General features: G+C 38.2%; 1 protein-coding gene across 3 annotated transcripts in view; it reads left to right on the top strand.

The window, feature by feature from the left end:
- TP63 (tumor protein p63) overlaps positions 1 to 22,495 on the top strand; it is a 223,561-nt gene that overhangs the window by 63,065 nt on the left and 138,001 nt on the right. For all 3 annotated transcript variants that reach the window (XM_059163147.1, XM_059163146.1, XM_059163150.1), the window contains exons 2-3: positions 18,611 to 18,739; positions 19,948 to 20,080. In XM_059163147.1, the coding sequence (XP_059019130.1) occupies positions 18,611 to 18,739; positions 19,948 to 20,080 (262 nt within the window). The remainder of the gene's footprint in view (positions 1 to 18,610; positions 18,740 to 19,947; positions 20,081 to 22,495) is intronic.

Raw genomic sequence — 22,495 nt, 5'->3', positions numbered from 1 at the left:
TTACCAAACTGTTTTATTTTCCACAAATGACTATACTTTCCATCTTCTCTTAAAGTTAATGTGTCTATGTAACTTGTTCTAACCAGTGCAATATGGGAGTTCTCCTTGCTACACCTCGACTTCCTAAATTACCATAAATTACCATAAGATCCTTCCTATGCCTTCTCCCTTCCTCTCTTCTCTCCTCTACTCTCCTCCCTTTTTCTCTTCTTCCCTCCTCTCTTAAGGCTGGATAGAAGAGGGATGCCTGGGTGGCTCAGTTGGTTGGACGACTGCCTTCGGCTCAGGTCATGATCCCGGAGTCCTGGGATCAGGTCCCGCATCGGGCTCCCAGCTCCATGCGGAGTCTGCTTCTCCCTCTGATCTTCTCCTTGCTCATGCTCTCTCTCACTGTCTCTCTCTTAAATAAATAAAATCTTTTAAAAAAAAAGGCTGGATAGAAGAACCCAGAGGAGGTTTTTGAGGCCCTAGAGAATTGCCTGGCCTGGGTGGAAGGATTCTGGATCTTTGAGTCACTGCTTATAGGAAAGCTGCACAGGAGAGTTGCTTGGAAGGAAATGTCCTCCTAAGACTTTGTGTCAATGAGAAGTAAAGTTTGACTGTGACATTGGTTTTGAGATTATGGCATTTATTTTTCCATTGTACTTAGCTTTTACTCTAAAACAAGGATCACATAGGATATTTTCTGGTCAGCGAGGGAGGATACATTTGGTCTCTCTATGAACACAGTGCTTTTGTTTCAGGGAATGTGCCTTGATCAACACGAAGACCTAGTAGGTATGTTTCTGTCAGCCGAATATAATTGCGATTACATCTGATGCTTACAGCCAGTGACTCTGGACCCTTAACAAGGTCATGAATGCTGAGTCTGAGACCATCCCTGTGGTGGTTTTGGACGCAGTTGTCATGGTATATGAATCCGATGGTAAAAATCTGGTAGCTAACCATGTGAAGAATTCGGGTACCGTACATATAACACAATGAATCTTAGTGCAAAATTGTGAAGATTTATCACATATAAATTTCTGTGCGGTGGTTTGGGGTGTTTTCCTTTTGTTTAAAAAAAAAATCAAGAGACCATAAAACCATTTGAGAAATAACTGTGAATATCCAAGGAACTGAAACATTCTCCTCATTATAACCGTTGTGACTCATTATTCTCAGGGGATGCGAATCAGACCACAGTTTAGAATGGTGATAACCATTACCTACATTTTATTGAGTACCTGTCAGGATTTAGACCAGACACTTTACTCTTACTGCAACATACAGCATTAGGTATTTGTATCCCTGTTCTGCAGATGAGAATGTAAGGTTTAGGAAGCTTGTATATAACTTGCTCAAGGTCAAACATCTGTCCTGTGCAAAAATCAAGATTCTGAAGTTCATGTTCCCAATTGGTTCCCAATGCTCCCATTATGGGCCTCTAGAATCTTTATTTTTAATTATATTAGATATATCCTTTTCATGTATAATGCTCCCTATCATAAAATATATGTTTTTTATCTCTTTTCTTGAGTGAGGTCAAAACCCAAGGGATACCATATTTGTCAAGACAATTGTATTGTAATGAATTTACATCATTACATGAATCTAAGATTTTCTTAGATTCTCTGTCATTGGACATGTCGGGCATCCAGCTTCCCCAGCGATCTGCTTCTTCCTCTTCCTTTCCCTCTGCTTCTTCCTCTGCTTGTGCTCTCTCTGCCTCTCGCTCTCTCAAATGAATGAATAAAATCTTTAAAAATAAATAAATAGGCAAATAAATAAATACCCAATGTAAATGAGGTTAGTCTTGTTAATCAAAAGTCATGCTTGTCCGATTCCTAAATCATTTATTGCTTTTGTAAAATCTGAGAGTTAGTCCCGAGATCTGTTCAGCCCTGGATAAGTCCTGTGCCTTAGAGAAGGTGTCTTCGTTTCCTCTTTCCTTTTAGCCTGAAATCAGATCCACCCTCCAAAAGTCAGTCTTCACACTGAGCTTAGAAAGGGAAGACAGAATTAGTAGTAATGAGGAATAATATATATGTTAAAAGATAGCATTGAGAAATGCATTTATGTGGGAAAAGGAGAAAGCTTGCTGTATGATCTGCTGTTCCCTCTGTCTCTGAGAAGCTAAAATTAAAAATTGATAAAGACAGATAACAACATTAAGGGGATGCTCTGATGGACAGAGGCTGTCTATTAGAAAAACGGAAGTACTTATCTGTAACAGAATCAGCCCCAAGGATGTGTCTCAAGCATCGAGGCGGGGTGAAGTTTGACATCACTGATTACCAAAGGTCTGGAGGGAAATCCCAGGATTCCCACAATGTTGCAGTGACCAGAGAACCATGCTGCTCCTGGTAACCATACTTCCTTTTGTCCTTTCTCATAGGTCCTATGGTTTAGAAGCAGCCTGCAGCACTACCTGGCACAGCTCAGCTCCTTCTGAGCCGTGAACTTCTGAGTTTGTTCCCACAGTAGCCATCACGTCCTGTTTGTCTCCCTGATGCTGCACCCATTCTTTACCCTTCCACAGGTGTTCTTTTGCCACCTAGTTTGTTAGAAATCTTTTTATACGATGAGCATTGGGTGTTATACACAACCAATGAATTGTTGAACACTGCATCTGAAACGAATGATGCGCTATCTGTTGGCTAACTGAATTAAAATTAAGAAAGAAATAAGTAAAATTAAAACCAAAAAGAAAGAAATCTTTTTCTATTCCAAACCATTTTTATAAGCATTCCTCCTGACCCGCCGACACACTCACTCTGGGCCTCCTTTGTCGTTGGAAATATTCATGAACCTGCAGTTAAACTTTTGCTTTTGGGGTCATGGTCAACGAACTTGTTTATAGAAGGTCAAACAGTAAGTATTTCTAGCTTGCTAAGCCATGCAGTCTCGACTCTGCCCCTGTGATATGAGAGCTGCCATTGACTGTCCTGAACCAACACACAAGGCTGCTCCAGAGTGCTTTTCAGAAATAGACAAGAGTAGTTTCCAGAAACTGACAACAGTAGTTTAGGGACTGGTAGTTGATAGAACTTTGTATCACTTGAGGGTCGTGCATTTTTCTTCAGCCAGCTTTCCTTTGAAAGTCTTTCTCTGTGGAATTATGCCTCTCCTGTTCTCTGTGAATAGTTTTGAAATCTCCAGTTTTGAAATGTAGATAAATGTCTTTAATGTCATCACGCTTCCTATCCCTTTGAGACTATGGCCAGTCTAGGTTGGCACTCTAACTGGGATGGATTTTAAGAAGCACAGAACAAGCAAACGCAACTTTAAAGAATTTTCATTTTTTACATTTGTGGAATTCTGTTCTTTTAAATTTCTTTTCTTTTTCTTTTTTGGTCTTTGGAAGGATGTTAAAGAGGAGCCAGTTCATAGCCTTGAGGTACACACTTGTTCCTTTCTTCTTTATTTTTCTCTCCAGTTTTCCACCAAACCCTGCCCCAAACCCATCCTCCCCGGCAAACTCAAGCCACAAATATTTCATCCCCTTACCACCAACCTCTGACTCAAAGGCCTGTGTTTTGCAGATTAACTAAAATACTCTTGCTAATTTTTTTTTCTTTCTTTTCCTTTTCTCTTTTCTCCATTCCCAAATTCAAAAGTCAAGGAGCTAGGGCAAAGAGGGAGAGGATATGCCTACTGGAGGGCAGGTCAAAACCCACAAACATGCCTCACTGTAATTTTTCATCTTGTCAAATATTAATTTTAGTATTCTTAATATCATTATGATTTGAGGTATGTTCTAATTTCTTGTGGGGGGGCACATACTCGTACACAGTACCTATACAAGAGATCAGTGTAAGTGGCCTTAGGGAACATTGTCTCCTACACGTTTAGGTGGTACATCTCCCAGCTGAAAGCTGGTAGGGAGGGAAAGGGAGAGACTTGGGCTATGGCATCTCTGCCACACATTGGTCAGCAAGCACCTCCTCACAGACTGGGCCATCTCCCTCTAAGACAAAGTGAGCAAACAGAAGAAGGCATCCAGGGCCGCACTGCAGTTAGCCTGTAACCAGCTCCTGTGTTTCCCTGGGCTGTCTTCCCACAAAAGGCGGGAAGCCTAGAAATGTGGAGAGGGACTGGTGTCCGATGGGGTCACTGTCAGGGGATACTGAAGGGAGGACCTCTGTGATGACCCAGAGGCCTGAACCAAGCCTGGGGCAGCAGTCATTCTTGGTGTGGTGAGAAAGCTTTAAAAGACCTTTGCATCCCTGGTCTTGGCTTGCAGTGGGCCGTCTTCACCAGGGGCTGGGAAGAGGTTTGCCTGATGTCATCATTTGGCATCTGCTGAATGTAGAAAGAACCAGGGCTGGTCGTGTAAGAGTTGAGGAACAGTAGGTTTGGGGCCTTAAAATAGAAGAGTAATAAAATAGGAAGGAAGCTTAGTGATTATCTAGTAATCCAATTACCTTCTTTTACACATAGGGGAAAATGAAGCTTTGACCGGAAAAGGGAATCCTTTTCCCTAGCCAGTTAGTCCAGACAGAGCTCTGCATTACCCATGATGATTAGAAATAATAACTTGGTGCAAGAGAAGCCACAAGTGAGTGAGAGGAAGGTATAGTGTCCATCTTGCTTTGAGAGGTTGAGCTAAAAATTTGTTTTATCAAGGGGTTTCTCCAAACCACCTGGAAGGTGGCTCCTTGATTGCCTCTCATGTCCAGACTTCCCTCCCTGGAAGTAAGGAGGAGCCAGCTGTTCAGGTGATTCCAAATTGCTTATCTCCCCATTAGAGAATCACCAGCACTAGACACCAATGATGCTTAACTATGCCACACATTGGAATCTCCTGTGGGACTTCTAAATTTTTCCATAATGCTCCTTCCCAGATTCTGTTCTTCAAAATTCTGATTTAATTGGTTTGGGGTCACACCCAGGCATCTGTATATTAGCACCCCCGCCCCCCACCGCATGTATCCCAAAGGGTAGCCAGATTTGAGAAACACGAAGCTAAAAGAAGCCTGAGAGCTGAAGCATGGAAGGGGATGGCAACACAGAAGTAACAGCATAAAGAGGACAGTCCAGGAAGATGTCTGAAGAGAACTGTTGCTCAAACGAATAAGAAAGTAGGGACAAGAAGCTGGTGGGCCTCTTTGGGAGAGTAATGAGGTTCGAATAGGCTCAGGTGGAAGCAGTTTAGAAGCCTGATTACTAAAAGAGCAGGACTCGGAAGGAAGTCTGTGGAGACAGATCTCTCCTCTGGTTCTAGACTGAAGTGTCTTTGGTTTTCTCACCAAGAAGAAAGAACAAAGGACCAGCAACTCAGAGGAAAGTTTTTGGAATTGACAGGTAAAGAAAAAATAATGGGGCAGTTCTAGAAGAGAGAACGTGTCTTACTGTCAGTAATTCTAGAGCCTTGGACCTTCAGATAACAAGGTCAAAAAGCTCCTATAAAATGAACGATAGGATTTTCGGACCAGGGGGCCTAAAAGATCTCTAGGGGCAGCCCCCTCACTTCCTTGAAGGGAACTTGAATCCTAGAGAGGAGCAGGGACTCGACTAAGATCACCTGAAAGCCAGAGTTCTGACCTCCGCTTGTCCCTGGGAGAGTCTGCCCAGTGTGAGAGTTAGAAACAGAATCTGGAACCAGCCTGTGGAGTTTGCTGCCCTCATGTACAGAGTGTGTGCTTTGGGGTAATTACTTACGTTCTTTGTGCCTCGGTTGCCTAATCTATAAAATGAGGTTTAAGAGAGTCAAACTTAATCATGGGTTGTTGGATGGATTAAGTGAGTTAATATCCATAAAGCATTAAGAATGATGCCTAGCGTAGAGGCTGTATTAAAAATATTAACTGTAATTGTTACACCATGCTGTTTTATTTAACTGATAAAAACACATTTCAGTGAAGACTGTGATAATACCTTGCCTATGTGAGGATGGATATCTGGAGAAAATGTAGATTTATCAAGGTGCTCTGTTTTTTTTGTTTTTTTTTTTTTTTATGACAGTCTTAAAGGGATTAGAATGTAGGTGAATCCCCAAGTTGTATCTTTGCACACACGGTTTCTTTAAAGTGCAGGTTTTGAGCCTCATTCCAGATCGGCTGAAAGAGAATCTTTGGGAGGTAAGGACAGGGAATTTGTATTTTCCGATTGTGGGTCAGGTAGTGCTGTTGAACTTTCAAGCATGACGCCGACTGCCCCTTGCTGAAGAAGTAAGGTGACCTTCCATGGTAAGACACCAAGACCTTCTTTCTTGCCTATCCCTTTTTTCACTGTTTCAGATATGGAAATTGAGGTTTAGAGAGGTGGGATAACTTGCACATAGTCATTAACTTTGTAATTAACAGACCTGGAGACTCTGAAACCAAATCCTTTAGACTCCAGGCTGGCCATCCTTCCAGTTACCAGGTGCTCAGGAGGAAGTAACTTGCCACTTGGCTTCAGTTTTCTTATCTGTAAAATGGGATAATATTTGCATTTACATCATAAAGTATGAAAAGTAATGCCTTTCAGGCATATCGTGGAGAAACTTGCCCACAGAAGCAATTGCATAGTAAGTGTTGTTTCTGCTCTGATTATTGGCTTTGTCATATGTACTCTACTTTCCAAATATTTCCTTCTACAAGCGTTTATTTGACACCCACTTGGTGCCTGCTACTGTGTCAGACTACTGAAATAAATAAATGGTAATGTGAACTTTGTCTCCAAGAGCCAACTACTCCGTTAGAAACTGTAAGACAAGATATGATCAGAAAGAACAAAGAGCCATACCGTCTTAGTAAAAACAAAATTGTCTACCAGGAGCCCTTAAGAAATGTGTCATTCTGGGCAGTTCTATTTTCTAGATAAACATGTGCTCTTTAAAGAGTATTTTTAAAAAAATATTAGAAGGTAGATATTTCTTAGAATAAGGCATACTTCTCTGTTTTTTTTAACCAAGAATAGTATGCTCGATGTGAACTCATCCTAATGATTCAGGATCACATTGTGAACATTTTTATGGGGTTGTCATCCATGAAAGTCCTTAGGATCTTCTGAGGTGTACCTTTCTCTTTATTCTTGTGTTCATTTTTGCTTTTGTTTTTAATTTTTCTCTTTCATTGTTGTAATGACCCATTTCCCCACCAAAGTCACTGTGACCCATCAGAAAGAATAAACACTTGGGAAACAATTTGATCTGTATTTGTACACTAACTCTGCTAGTCTGTGTGAACAAAGGTCATTCATTCATTCAACAAATGTTTGTGAATGTCCCATTATTATGTCAGGAATTCTTTATTTATTAGGATATGAATATATCTTTGCATATCTTACATATATGTAAATTTTTGTCTTCAGGACGCTGTAATGTGGTACTTTCTTAACTATTCATAGCATAATTTCTTCACATCTTTAAAGTGAAACTGAGGCAATGACTAACATTGCCGTGTTAGGAACTTGGGGTGGGGTGTATTTGGAGAGAGAAACAGTTAGACACAGATAGGATTCGAATTCAGGAAATCTCTTAAGCTCTCATTCTGTATTAAAAAGCATTATGGAGCACTTCCAGGCACTGTTCTAGGCCTTGGAGATCCAGCAGTGAACAAGGCAATCTGCTCCTATTGAATTTACATTCTTGTGGAGGAAAACTGACAATGTACAAGTAAATATATAATACAATTTTAAATAAGTGATCTAAAAATATATATAGAAGTCCATAGAGTATGAACCAGAGATAGGAAGGTCTCTCTCTTTTTCTCCTGGTTTCTCTCAAAACAATGTTCATAAATGTGTTGCTTAAGACCTAAATCCTCATGATTGATTAATTAAATATCAAACATTATTGCTAGGTACTAGCCTTTAACATGTATCAGATCCCATTCAAAAAAAAATCTCTAAATTTCAAGATCTCTTATTATATAAAATTTATTTCCTCCCCTCAACCAATTTGTATGTTTAATTTACTTAGAATAAAATTTACCAGGACAAATTATTGAAATAAGCATGGTCCATGGGTGGTAATTTGTCCACAGCTGGTATGTTGAATGTGAAGGGATTACATGAACCTGGTAATGTGACCTTCATACACAAGATAGAACTTGTAAAACCCTTTTGTAAAAAGGGTAAAGCAAGGCCCAAAGGAAGTCGAATGAAGATAACAAAGAAAATGAAGGGAATTGTGAGGATCAGGACTAGCAAAATAATTGATTTTTCATGTTTAAAAACTTCTATTTTTTATATACCCCAAATCTTTTCATTTATTATGATAAAATAAAATACATCTTAAAATTTTTAAGTTAAGCTTTTTCTGTACTAAGACTTGGAACAAATGGAGCGAGGACAGGTGAAAATAGATGGTGCCCTTACTTTGAAGGGAGCCAGTAAGCTAATTTAGCAAATTGGTGGGGGTGGGGTGCTCTAAAGAGTTTGTTCTTGGGTTCTCAACTTCCTGCCTTAGTTCTTTTTTCAAATTTTATTTTACTACTAATTCCTCAGCCCATCACATACATAGCCCATAAACATGTAAAATTGTTTTGCTATAAATTATAGATAATATTTAGTATATTTTGTATAGGTTAGACAAATTTATGTTTAAAAAACCCCCCAAATCTCTTATTATTCAATATGAATGTCCCTCACTATTACTTTCTTAGCGGCCGTTCATCTAATCACTCCTAAGAATGAGGCTCAAGAGCCGAATGTGCCACTCACTCTTGAAATATATGATATTAACATGTCTTTTAATCAGCTATTAAGCTACAGAATATTAGCAATAATACCCACTCTATGAATTTGAGCTATATATACCTGCTGTATCTCACCATTTTTGACCTCCAAAATAACAATTCAGACAGTACACAGATATAGAGTTCAGACAGTACACAGTTCAGAATATGACTATCAAATGAGACATATGTGGACATCATTTCATATTGAAGTATAACAAATGTGACTCACTATTTCTGTAGCAATAAAATGTTGACCCCCATGTGTGTAAGATATACTCTATGAATTGGATCACCATGAGATATTTAAAATAATAATATATGAACGGAGATGATTACACAAGTATATGAATAATTACAATACAAGGTATGCACTGAAGCAAGAAAAGAGAAGTTTTGACTGGATCTGATGATAATTTATCATCTTCTAGTGTTTGACTATAATAAATGATCAGATAGTAGTCTTAAGCATTCAGGGTGAGAAGCATATTCTTTGGTCTTCTGTTGTTTGTTTTGTTTTGTTTTTGTTTTTGTTTTGCAATTGGTCCAAGATCATTTCTTATTTTTAGATCCACTTCTGATTTTCAAGTTGTTTGCCACTCCATGAGTTCAGTGCTGAGCAAATTGTTATTCCTCTTTTATACTCCCCATATGAATGTAACTGACCATGAGAAAGTTTTTCCAACTTCTCTCAATATTAATCAATTTAAGCTATATTTGTTTTAAAATCTCAGAAGATCTTTCATGTATATTAGAGGTTGTCAAGCATTTTTTGTGAAGGGTCAGATAATAAATATATTAGACTTTTGGGGCCATATGCTTGCTATTGAAGTTCTTTCAATTCTGCTGTTGTTGTTCAAAAGCATCCATATATAATACATAAACAAACAAATTTTGCTGTGTCTAAAAATTTGTTTTCCCCAAATACAGGCAGTGGGGGCCAGATTTGGTCTATGGATTGTAATTTGTCCACAGCTGGTCTAGATGAAGGATTACACTGCAGATTCTTAACTTGGCTTCCAGCTATGGGAGGTGGGTTGGAATGTGGAAGAGATTCATAAAATCTTTGAAATTCAAACACAATCATTTATGTATATGTCAGTATGTACATTTCTTTCTTTTGCCTTTTTCTTGCATTTATTGTGTGAGGCTATTGCTATAATCAGATTCCCAAAACAGGTCTATGAGAAAAAATTGAAGGCCACTACAAGTGGAGTATTTTCTGAACGAACCCAATGAAATTCTGGAGGTTTATAGGGAAGTGGACTTTTCTTCAATTTCTGAAAACCACTCAACTTGGAGTTCTCTGACAAAGAATAAAGAACCCCATGTGGTAGTGACATCCTCCTCAGCTGACATTGCAAGATCACCCTCACTGATAGACCTCTGTCTCTATCCATGATCTCTATTTTCCAGGTGGACTAGGTGACTGACCATTAAGGTCCTCCAACCCTGAGATCTTCTGGTCTTCTATTTGCCTCCAAAAGGCCTACTTTTATTTTTCCCCATTTTCTTAAGTTAGTTTTGTTTTTTCTTTTTTTTTTTTTCTTTTTTCTAAATTCAGTTCAGCACATTACTCAATCCTAAGAAAACTTCTCTGTAGATATGTATTTCCCCATAGTTCTTCCAGAACTCATTGAGTACACATCCAAGTCATGGAACTTCTTATCAGGTCCTCACATTGCTGCAAAACCCTACCATATCCAAAGCCTGATGTCATGGTAATTACAGCTATTCAAATGTCTCCTAAATTCTAATTTGGGGGCAGGTTATAGATAAGTTTCCTGTGCATAAGCTTGCATGTGTCTGTATTTGCATGTTGTGATGTTAACATGGCATTAGAGCAAGATGGACTCGAGTTTCTCCTATCATTATCATTTGCCAGATGCCAAATTCTAAACTGAAATGGATCAGACTATTCACTGACCAATTGAATACAGGAGAGAGATGTTGAATGATAACTTTCTTATGTAATATATTCTTAGATTTAGAGAGACTGCTCAGTTTACAAAAATGTTTTGTTTTGTTTTAGGATTTTATTTGTTTATTTATTTAGAGAAAGAGAGAGAGAGAGAGAGAGAGAGAGAGAGAGAGAGAGGAGGGGCAAAGAGAGAGGGAGAGAGAGGATTCCAAGCAGACTCTGTGTGGGCTTGATCTCACGACCCTGTGGTCATGACCTGAGCCGAAATCAAGAGTCCAACACCTAACTCTCTGAGTCACTGAAATACTCCAAAAAAGTTGTAATTGTCCACTTTCTTCAGAGCTTTTCAAGGGATCCAGGGTGCTCTGGGTTTATTACTAGAACTCTGTGGGCTTCCTTGGAACTGTGAATAAAATCCCTGGGAGTCTCATTTATAGAAAGAAAGTGTAGAGGATGAGAAATAAAAAGCTTTCACATTTTCCCCCCTATAACTCTGCTGTAAAGAACCAGGAAAGTAGTAATATGGGGTTTGACTCCCACTTCCTCATTTGTTAGAGGACCTGTGTAGACAAAATGAAAACATCATTTCAATATAGGTAGATTACAGGAGAATCAATGAAGGACAAGAATGCTTAAAACATGCCAAACTGAGGAAGTAAACTCAAACAATAAACAAAAAAGTATAGATATCTTAGTCTATTCAGGCTGCTATAATGAAATACCATAGATTAGGTAGCTTATAAACAACAGAAATTTATTTTTCACCATTCTGATGGCTGGGAAGTCCAAGATCAAGGCGCTGGCAGATTTGGTTCTTGTGAAGTTCTGTTTCCTAGTTCTTAGATGGCAGTCTTCACTCTCTATAACCTCACATAGTGAAAGGGAGAAAGAACTCTCTGGGGCTCCTTTTATAAGGGCATGAATCCTATTCATAGGGGCTCTACCATCAAGACCTAATTATCTCCCAAAGGCCCCACCTCGAAATACTATCACATTGGGGATTAAATGTCTGTCTATGAATTTTGGACTGGACACAAAATTTTAATGTATTGCAGCATGCTTACTAGCTGAGTTTTGTACTGAATGGTAGCAAAAGTAATGATTGTGACCTGGGGGAAGATGGTGGTGGAGTAGAGGAGGTCATAATTTGAAAAGACTCAGGGGTAAAGAGAAACAACCTGTAGGAACAGCTGGCTAAATAATTTGGAATAGGGCGTTTGTCCAAAGGAATAAAAAAGATGAGGGATGAGGTCTGATTAGATTTTGTCCAGGACACAAAGGTGAGTGATTATAAATTCTGAGTCAGGGAAGGAGAAGCATGATAAAAATCCTGTTGAGACAAGACTGATGATCACACATCAGTTGGGAGAGACTGCTGACAAATGAAATGAGGGCAGGAGGAAGGTACAGTGGGCTGAGGGTATAAGAGATGGGGGCTGCAGTCAGAGAAATCATTACTTTTAAGGCACAATTTGTTAGGATAGAGAATGAAACACAAAATATGGGAATTAGAGGGTTTGGTACTTGAGAGAAGAAAAGATCACTCCCTCAGAGTTAGAAACTGATGAGTTGACACTAGATATATAGACTTTGTTGGGAAGATTGGGAGTTTGGTGTACACAATATAGGGTTATGGCAGAAGCAAGCTGTGGCCAATCAGATCTTTAGACAGGTGGTAGTGGGAAGAGAAAAGTCTTCTGAATATGAAAGGGAAGCGAACTAATTATGGCAGAATGAAGGATAAACAGATATTGAAAGATACAAAAGAGACTTTCTTAAGAATTTAGTTCATTAGTTCACTAATAAAATATAAAATGAAATTTCTTGGATACGACACTTCGTTGTTCAAATTGTGGCAAATGAATATTTCAAGATATATTCTATAATGCTTTCTGCCCAAGTAACTTTTCTTTGCCAGGAGTGAAGCTGGCATATGAGTTTGATGATGGGGTGAATAGAGTTAAGGAACAGACTGGTCATTTTTCAGCATGAAGTTGAAAGGCAAGAATTCCATTTAATGAAGAAAAGTTGTTAATGGACTTGGTTTAGCTTATGTAAGTCGCTTTCTGGAGGTGGACATATCTCAGGTATAGGAATAAATTTACTCCTCCAGGGCTCTTGGGCATGGTTGATTGTAATGATGAAGAAATTCATTAAAAGACATCCAGATGCTCTTTGGCATCCCTAAAATTAAATATGACAATCAATAATCATAATAGTTATCATAATATCAGAGTAAACTGAAAATATAGAAGTGTTTCCAAACTAAAAATAAAAATAGATTTATGTGATTTGGAATGCTCCTGAGGCTAACTGGAAGACTTGTTCTGGGGAAGATCCAAAAAGGTTGGTATAAAAGGCTTTGGCATTAATGTGAGGGATTGAGAAATTTGTTGGAAGGATACAAGGATATACAGAAGAAGTCAGGTTCAGAGTTTGAGAACTGGGGTTATTCCTACAGTATTTGAGTATTCAAGTCCCCTTGGGACAATAGGGACCTCAGCTGTCTTTTCTTACACTACATTTGAGAGTCAAATCCTATGAGGAATCTGTAGAATCTCAATATTGAGAATCTGCAGAAAGGACAGATATTCTGTCCATATCATTCACTGACCAGTACTTGCTTTTTTCCACACCATTTCCTATTCATTTGAAGAAAAAATGGTAACTCTTGTGATTGAGACAGAATCAGTAGGAAATTTTATTCTTTTACAGAAAAAAAAATCCTCTGAACTATGAAAAACACTTTATATTGCTCAAATTTTGAGATGAATGAAAATTAGAACCATGTGTGTATATATATATATATATATATATATATATATACATATAATTTAATAAAGCATGAGCTCTGAAGTCCTACAATCTTAAATTTAAAGCCCAGCTCTTTCATAAATAAATAACAAGCCCAACTCTATCATTTACTAGCTGAGTGACCTTGAACAATTTCCTTATCCTCTCTGAGCTTAAAATTGTCATGTGGAAAACTGGAAAAGCAGACCCACTGAAACGAATTTCTGTCATAATCAATGACAATCCTTTCCTGCCAATCACAGACAGAGAGAGTACAGACCAATGAATGGCCCATGCTGGCTTTTCTGCTCTTTAGGAGGTCACAGTCCATTGGAAAATTAGGAGCATAAAAGCTTATGACAAAAGGTAAGAATTAGACAAATATTGGAAGTGTTCTATTTCTGACACCAAGCTATGAAAAACTATCAAAGGAGCAAGATAAATGCCTCATTCATCACTAAATCTCCTACATAGCCTTTCATGTAATATTCACGATAGGTATTGTTGAGTCCTTTGCTCATAAGCCTTGGACTAAAATACATTATTAGATGAGTACAGCAATAAATTCACAGAGGATTTTTTTAATCTGAACAATTTCACTACATTATTTTTTAAATGGCTTTCAAGAACACAGATAATAGTAAAATAATTAGGAAATGACCAGTTTTGAATATTTATTATCTTTGCTTTTAGTATAATTTAATTTGAAGTTTAATACTTCATAATAAATTATAATAATGACTATGTTTACAACTGGCTTGGAAAATTCCAGAATATTGAACAGTCTGCTTTCAGTATTCTAGTATGGCAGCATGGCAGTGGATCTAGGCTAAATTTTCTAGTATTCTAGCATGGCAGTGGATCTAGGCTAAATTTTTCAGATTTCAGCCTCAGTTTCCTTGTGAAATAAGGTAACAAGACTAGACAGTCTTTAAAGGCACAACCTACTTTGACATTCTATGTGGTCCTCAAAGATTTAGATTCTTGGTGACACCATCTTTCCAAGTGTGTGCACAGTTACTGAGAGAGCCCTCCAGGTCTGCTTTCCTGGAATTCCCCATACCTCATTCTCGCTCTTCCAAAAGGAATGACTTCCTGCCAAAGGAGCCTTTCAGTCAGGAAGTTTAGGAACAGCCAGTGAGTTCCTGGTCTACTTCACTATTAAATGCTGCTTTGTTTTGTTAAGGGAATTAGAGGATATCTAATCAAATATGCTTCTACTTTCAGAGTATTGAGTTTGGATATCCTAAAGGGGAGTAAGCAGGTTTTAAATACCCAGAAAATGTTAAGTATGGGAACTGTTTCAAGAGGCCAAAGGTTGGGTAATTCATGTCTGATGCATCAGTTCATTCTTCTGGGACTGAGGGGTAAAGATCTATGTTGAATACCATATCGCTGGGGTGAACTGGTTCTTTTTAGATTTTAGTTTTTCCATCTATTAAATAAGAAAAAAGTAGGCTAGATGGTCTCGGAATCCTATTAATTCTAAAATCCCTCTATAAAATTAAGGTTGTGTTGAATTATGAAATAGTAGATTTGGAGATTTTGGGGGAGTTCTGAAAGAAACTTAACGTAAGAGATTTGAGTGGTGACTTCTAGGACAGAACAGGAAGAGCAGGAGGGAAGGCAGACTATTAGGAGATACCTTTTGGGGTTTTCAGGTCACATTCTACAGAGTAGGGTTCTTTTTCTTTTTTTCTTTCTTTCTTTCTTTCTTTCTTTCTTTCTTTCTTTCTTTCTTTCTTTCTTTCTTTTTTTCCATTCTGAGTTAATGCAGAGTGTAGGAGAGGTCATCCATAAAAAAACAAGCTGGAAAGAAAAAAAAAAAAAGAAAAGTGATGACTTCCTATCTCTGGGTGTGACTGATTTGACAAAACCATTTGAACAGAGTGATTGTTCTATGAGTAAATTGATACTGAGATTCACCCAAAGGCAAAGCCTCTGAAGATGGGTAGGCTTTAGCTCACTCTTCCTGCCCTGTGGCACTAGCTGATCTCCTTCCTTCCTTTCTCTCAATGATGGTTGCCATCTTTATTCAGAAACCAAGAATCCATTCTCGGTTTGCACAGGAGACACTTTGAAGGTCTTCTAACTGAGACCACAGATTTTTAAATTGTTAACAGAAACTTTTCTTCAGATAAAATCTTGCTTGGAACACTAATGTACTTAAGACCGGCAAAAGTCAAACTTGCTGGCGTTAAGGAGTGTCTGGAGTCCTACCAGTAGGGACATTTCTTTACATCGGGTGAACCCACTGAGGCACCAGAAACCCTAGAGTTACGTGAAACCAATTTAAAAGCCGCTAATCTATTCTAAACCCCACTCCCATTTTTTGTAATCAAGTCCCCTTAAAGCATTAGGCTCTGGAGTGGGGGTAGAGGTGGGGAGGGGTTGTTGCCCAATTCAATGTAGCAAACCTGGGATAAAGGTGATCAAGGAGAAAATGAGAGACAAAGGGAATACCGTTTGAGCCTGCAGACACGGAAAAAGAAAGAACAATTTGAACTGCAGAGAAATGAGGGATAATTCAGATTTGATATAATTACTTTTGTGTAACATTTTTACAGCTTTAAGGGGCCTTTCAAATACATTATTTTGTTAGTTCAATTCAGCAAGTATTTCCTGGGTGCAGATTATATATTTGATCTAATCCAATCAATGTATTGACTACCAGGTATTGTATAGAAAATGTGCAGCACATTATTTCAAGCAGACCTTTCCACCACCCCGTGAAGGAAGCATAGCTGAAGAAAATAAGGTACAAAGAGGTTAAGTAACTTGACCATGACTTTATAATATGTCAGTAGTAGAGCTAAAATTTGAACCCAAGTCTATCTCACTTCAAAACCCGTGTTCCTTTCACTCTAACCTCAAGGAAACAGAAAATTAAGAAATTCGATGGGCTTTGCCTTCAAGTTACTTAAAATCCTCTACACTCAATTGTTGCACAAGTAAAATAGGATTAATTAGCATTGATGAGTCATAATGAAAGGCCAGGAAAGTTTGGAGGAGAAGGATTATTTCAAGTAAGGGACCAGGAAATGCTTTGTGGGGAGGAAATCACTGAGGACTGTGTAGGCATCTGTGAGGCAACTCTATGTCACAAACAAGGAAGCTGAAGTTCAGGGAGCAGGGAGGCTCTTCCACAGTTTTGCAGCTGGTTAGTGGTGACATCAAAAATCCAGGGACTGTCTTTTAGAAGTCAGAGAGAAACAGGAGAGAGAATGTGAACATAACATCAGCGATGTCTGATTTAACCTTCTCACTGATAAATGAATTAGTCTGCCCTTTCTCCATCCCTACTTCTGCTAGCATCTGATTCTTTCCTGGACTGGTGTAACCACTTTGCCCATAAAGTGATATGCTTATAAACCTTTCTTCCACACAGCTTCCAGATTTATCAATACGAGAGGTACTCTGTTAGTCTTGTACTTTAAATCCTTTTTTAATACTGTGGTGGTGGGTAAGCCAACCTACTCGTGTGATCCAAAACTTGTGTAGAACTAGATACATTCACAATACCTATGTGTGTGTGTGCGCGCGCGCGTGCGCCCAAATGAGTACAAGTAAAACTGAGAATCTCTGAATAAGATCAGGGGATTGTAGCAGTATACAATATCAATATCCTGATAATAATATTCTTAAGGGTTGTGTAAGTTGTGATTTACCATTGGGGGAATGACGGAAAGGGCACATGAATTCTGTGTAATTCATTACAACTGCGTGTGAATCTATATTGATCTCAAAATACAAAGTTCATTTAGAAATGTTTTTGCAAAAACTAGAAATTTTGAAATATTTAAGCTTCTCTGAACGTAGCATATAATTATCTTCTTCACTCCCCAGCTCTATTTTTCTGGCACTCTCTGCCCCAGATCTTAAACTGTGCAAACAGAGTTGCTTGCGACTTTCTCACATACACTAAGTTATTTTCCATTTTAGTATTTTGTTTATGACTGTTGCCCTAGACTGCTCACTCATATCATTAATCCTTACCTGGCAGAGCTAATTTCTTCAGATTGTTTAAGGCTCTTTCTTTGATCCCTCAGATGAGATGATAGACTCTTACTATATTTATTGGACATTTGGTTTCTTGTCTTACCTTCTGTACCTTCTTAGAGAGTGAGACAGTCTTATTTGTTGTTTATTTTCAATGACCTTTATTCTTGCTAGTAAGTAATAGATTCTATGTGTTTAACTTGAGTAAATGATTGTGCTTCTTCATATAGTTTGGGGATTATCAACAATAAACCCAATGTTACTGTCTTCTATTCTGTAACTAGACCAGAGTATTCATTTGCAAATTTAAGATGATTGACTATCTTAGTACACTATTTATTAACACTTGGTGATATTAACAGTAATGATTAAGAGCTTAGCTGATTTCATCCTGGGGTAAAATGAGTCCACTGATAATCACAGTGAATCATAGACTGAGATGATCTGTGTAGATAATACACAGACTTGGAGACAGCCCCACCTGAGAAAGCTGGCATTTTACTTCACATATAGAGGGATCGAGAGGTTTTTTGTTTGTTTGTTGTTTTTGTTTTATTTTGTTTTGTTTAAGTAAAGGCAAACTTGGGGATAGCAACAAAATGGAGCAAACAGAAATAGCATTCATTTACAGCATACTCAGATGTGTACCTATCCTTTAGTCCAACACAGAATTTTACACTCCAATTAAAAACCACCGGCACACACAGGGATTAATAAAAGAAAAAAATATAGGTTCAGAGGTTTGCATTTATTTTCCCTGGGCACCATGTTAAGAAAGGAGTGATGAGAGGGGTGATTTTACTGTGGATGAAGTTTAAATTTTCTGAAATCCTTTCTGTTTTCTGATTCTGCTTTTTACCAGCTGGAGGCAGAATGGACAGATAATCTGTTGAGACGTTTATAAAACAGGTTTAATAATAGGTCACCCTGGCTGTCAGACTTAATGAGGGAATGTTTATTTTCTTTCTGAAATCTTCAGAACATAGATGCTGGGTAGTGGAAGTGTAGAGTGTAACAGCATTTTTAGTTACAAAAGAATTTGATAGAGGATGTGATTATCTGACTTTATGTCCAGGGATCCCTGACACTGCCCAACAAAACACCAACCATGCAACTTTCTGAAATTTGCTTTATATGACTGCATGAATTTGAAGAGTCACCTGAGATGTCTTGATTAAGTATGTTTTAGTTTTAATATTCAATATCCTGAATACAGAAACTATAATTGTAATTTCTTTTTTGTCCTTTTAAGGTTTGTAGAAACCCCAGCTCATTTCTCTTGGAAAGAAAGTTATTACCGATCCACTATGTCACAGAGCACACAGACAAATGAATTCCTCAGTCCAGAGGTCTTCCAGCATATCTGGGATTTTCTGGAACAGTGAGTATCAAAGAAGCCAAAATATGTTGTATTTGAATTACTATAAATAGGTAGAGAGTATAAAAATATTGCTTACGGGGCGCCTGGGTGGCTCAGTGGGTTAAAGCCTCTGCCTTCGGCTCAGGTCCTGATCCCAGGGTCCTGGGATCAAGCCCCGTATTGGGCTTTCTGCTCAGCAGGGAGCATGCTTCCCTTCCTCTTTCTGCCTGCCTCTCTGCCTACTTGTGATCTATCTGTCAAATAAATAAATAAATAAAATCTTTAAAAAATATATATTGCTTACTAGGGCATGTTTCTAAAATCGATAAAATTCAGTCACTATTGTTAGAAAAATTAATTTTCTCCAATAGTATTTCTGGGTTCAAAATTCAGTAGAGGTTTACTCGGTTTACACCAAAAGATCATTATTCCAAGGTGGTATAATTTTGGAGTATCAGAAGGGCTTTCCTCAAACCATAAGAGACTCTTGATCATAGGAAACAAACTGTTGCTGGAAGGGTGGGGGGTTCAGAGAGTAGGGTAACTGGGTGATGGGCATTAAGGAGGGCACGTGATGTAAGGAGGTCTGGGGATTATATGCAACTGATGAATCACTGAATTCTACCTCTGAAACTAATAAGATATTATATGTTAATTAATTGAATTTAAATTTTAAAAAGTTGGGGGCTCTTCTGCCTAACTCTAAGTAACTTCTCCAGTGACTCCCTTGATACCCCAAATCTGTTCCTTTGGCTTAAAAGTTCTTATTTGCTGTTTCAACACAAATACCCGCTGGGAAGGTAAAATATTAAATTTTGTTATCACTTATGCCTTACTGGGAAAATGATTATTTTCTCCTTTATTAAGATCAAGTTTGGATAAGTAAGTAAATTCAGAGGAAGATAAAAGAGTATAGAGTACTTCATACTCTAAGGGATAGGGTTTAAAATACTCATTTCCTGATGCACCGTTTTTCTCCCATGTTCTACCCAGCAATTCTCAGACAAGGTCAGGGATCATGATTCCCACTGTACAAATAGGACTTGAACCACCTGAGATGACTCATTTGACATGTGGTTGAGGCACACAGTGAACCTAGAGTCTCTGACTCCAACCAACGAACCTTGCCAGCTTTGAAACAGAGAGAGCTCCTTGTTACCAGCCGGGTGCTTGTGTTTTATTTAGTCCCATTCCTTGCCTAACACACTTTCATTTGTCCTTTATGGTAGGCCCATATGTTCTGTTCAGCCCATTGACTTGAACTTTGTGGATGAGCCATCAGAAAATGGTACAAGAAACAAGATCGAGATTAGCATGGACTGTATCCGCATGCAGGATTCGGACCTCAGTGACCCCATGTGGGTGAGTGGTGGGAACTTCTCTAATATGTGGGCCATCCCATCCACATCTCTGTGAAATCTGTGTATTTGATGGCATATGAAAAGGCAGATGGCCCTAAATGGGCAAGGCCATTGGGCAGAGAATCAAGGTGGAGAGCAGAGAGAAACTTAAGTGTTTGTGGATTTTGTGCTCAACTCTTCTTACAGCACATGCTTTCACTGGTGTGGGGAATGTGGGCTGGGAATAATTCTTAAAAAAAAAAAAAAAAAAAAGAATGTAAAGATTTTATTTGTTGATGTGACAGAGAGAGAGACAGCGAGAGCAAGAACACAAGCGGGGGTTGTGGTGGGGGAGCAGGCTTCCCGAAGCGGGGCTCGATCCCAGGACCCTGAGATCATGACCTGAGCTGAAGGCAGGGACCCAAGGACTGAGCCACCCAGGTGCCCATTTACATTCTTTATCTGAGTTTTTCCTTATATCTGTCCCAATTTGGAGAAGGTGGTACCACTCCAGGGTTTTACAGGAGGTCGAGTTAGAGTCAGAACCACAGTCTAGATCTGAATTCTAACCAAATTCTATCGATACTATAGCGGACTGCCTCTTTCATGGAACTATCCTTCTTAAATAAAGAAAGAGGAAGTAAATTCAGTGTGAATATAGGTATAGATTTGAGTACCTAGTAATAGAATAAGGGGAAGGAAGGTAAGTAATACATAAAATAGTATTTTTGCGGGGAGGGAGTGCTTTTCCACTGAGTCACTCATGACCTTAGGCTTCAGTTCCTCATCTGTAAAAGGGGTAGACCAGGGGTGTAATGGGTTAATAATAATAAAATACTTTTCTGAAATGTTTAGATGAAATTTTCTGTATTTGTGTAGTGCATAGTGCTAGGGGGCTTTTTGTCTTATTTTTAAAAAAATATTATTCATTCACCATACAAATCCTGCTGCTGCTTTTTTTGTAAAACACACACACACACCCCACCAAACAAACAAATCCTACTAGGAAACAAAGTGGGGATTTCATAGATCACATGTGGAAATGATTTTGGAGATCCCATTAAAAATACCTTGCCTTTCTTTTCTGGTAGAAGATTTTATTAGAATTTTATATATATATATATATATATATATATATATATATATATGGATTGTACTTTTCTCTCTCTCTCTCTCTCTCTCTCTTCTTTTAAATATTGGGAGAAGTTGTGTCAGGAAATGGAACAGGAAACAACCAAAAATATAAAATTGTAACTTTATAAATACACTGATGTTTTGCCACTAAGTTGATGAAAGGAAAATAACTATTTGTCAGTGGACCCTTCCATTCTAATACTGATACGGTTCTCAGATTCGAGCTAGTGAAAGATGAATAAATCCAAGGGGCAGGTCACTCAAGGCCTTGGAATGTATTACAATTAAACCTGAGCAGGGGTAAATTCTGATTTGACAGTGACTTTGAAATTAGGATATCTCTAATTCACTTAATAATATCACCTCTTGATAGTAGCATAAGCCTAGGCAAATCTTTCTTTAGATATTCTCTCCAGCAATTTTCTGTTCCGATTCCTAAACTCATAAAAGCAAGTGAATTTATACCAAGCTTGAATGGAGACTCAAGCCTTTTAATTTAAGGTTTCTACTCTTATTTCACACATGTTCGCATACTGAAGTATGTGGTTTCTAAATGTGCCGTTCCCTTTCTTATTTTTTTATGTTAGAAATTTTCTCCTTAGACATCTTGGTTTTTTGTTGGTTTGTTTTTATGTTTATTTTGGCTTTGTTTTCCCCCTCTGGCCAACTCCTATCTATCCCTCAACAACTAGTTTATCCTATCTTCTCTGGGAAAACTTCCATATCTCTTTTTGCCACCAGTTTGAGTTAAAGACCATTCCTCTGAAACAACCTAGGTCTATTTTTAGTCCTATTACTTATTGTACAACATTATAATTGCTTATTTCCCTGTGTCTCAAGGGGACAGGGACCATATTTTGTCTTGCTCAGCATTTGTTAGTCACATAATAGACCCTCAGGAAAATTTAAAGTCCTGTGAAATGAGACTTGGACGTTATCTCAAAAAGTCAAAAAGCTCTCTTTTAAGCAGTCCTGTCCAAGAGAACTTTCTTTCAGTGATGTAAATGTTCTCTCTTCTGTATTGTTCAATGCAGTAGTCATTAGCCACATGTACCTTTGGGCATTTGAAATGTGGCTAGTGCAACTGAGGAATTTAATTTTAACTTTAGTTAATTAAAATTGAAATTACCACATGGGTTTAGTTTTGGGAGAGCGCAGTTCTAGAATATCTCCAGTCAGGGGACTGTTCTCTTGAACATTCATAACAGCCAAACTTCCTGTCCCCTCTGCCTCTCAAGTTCTTTCCTTTGTGACTATGGTCTGTCAGTGTGGAAAAAGTTATGCTGTTTAGATACTTTATTCT

The sequence above is a fragment of the Mustela lutreola genome, chromosome 2, assembly GCF_030435805.1.
Source record: "Mustela lutreola isolate mMusLut2 chromosome 2, mMusLut2.pri, whole genome shotgun sequence".
NCBI classification, from domain to species: Eukaryota; Metazoa; Chordata; class Mammalia; order Carnivora; family Mustelidae; genus Mustela; species Mustela lutreola.
This window is presented reverse-complemented; position numbering and strand designations above follow the sequence as displayed.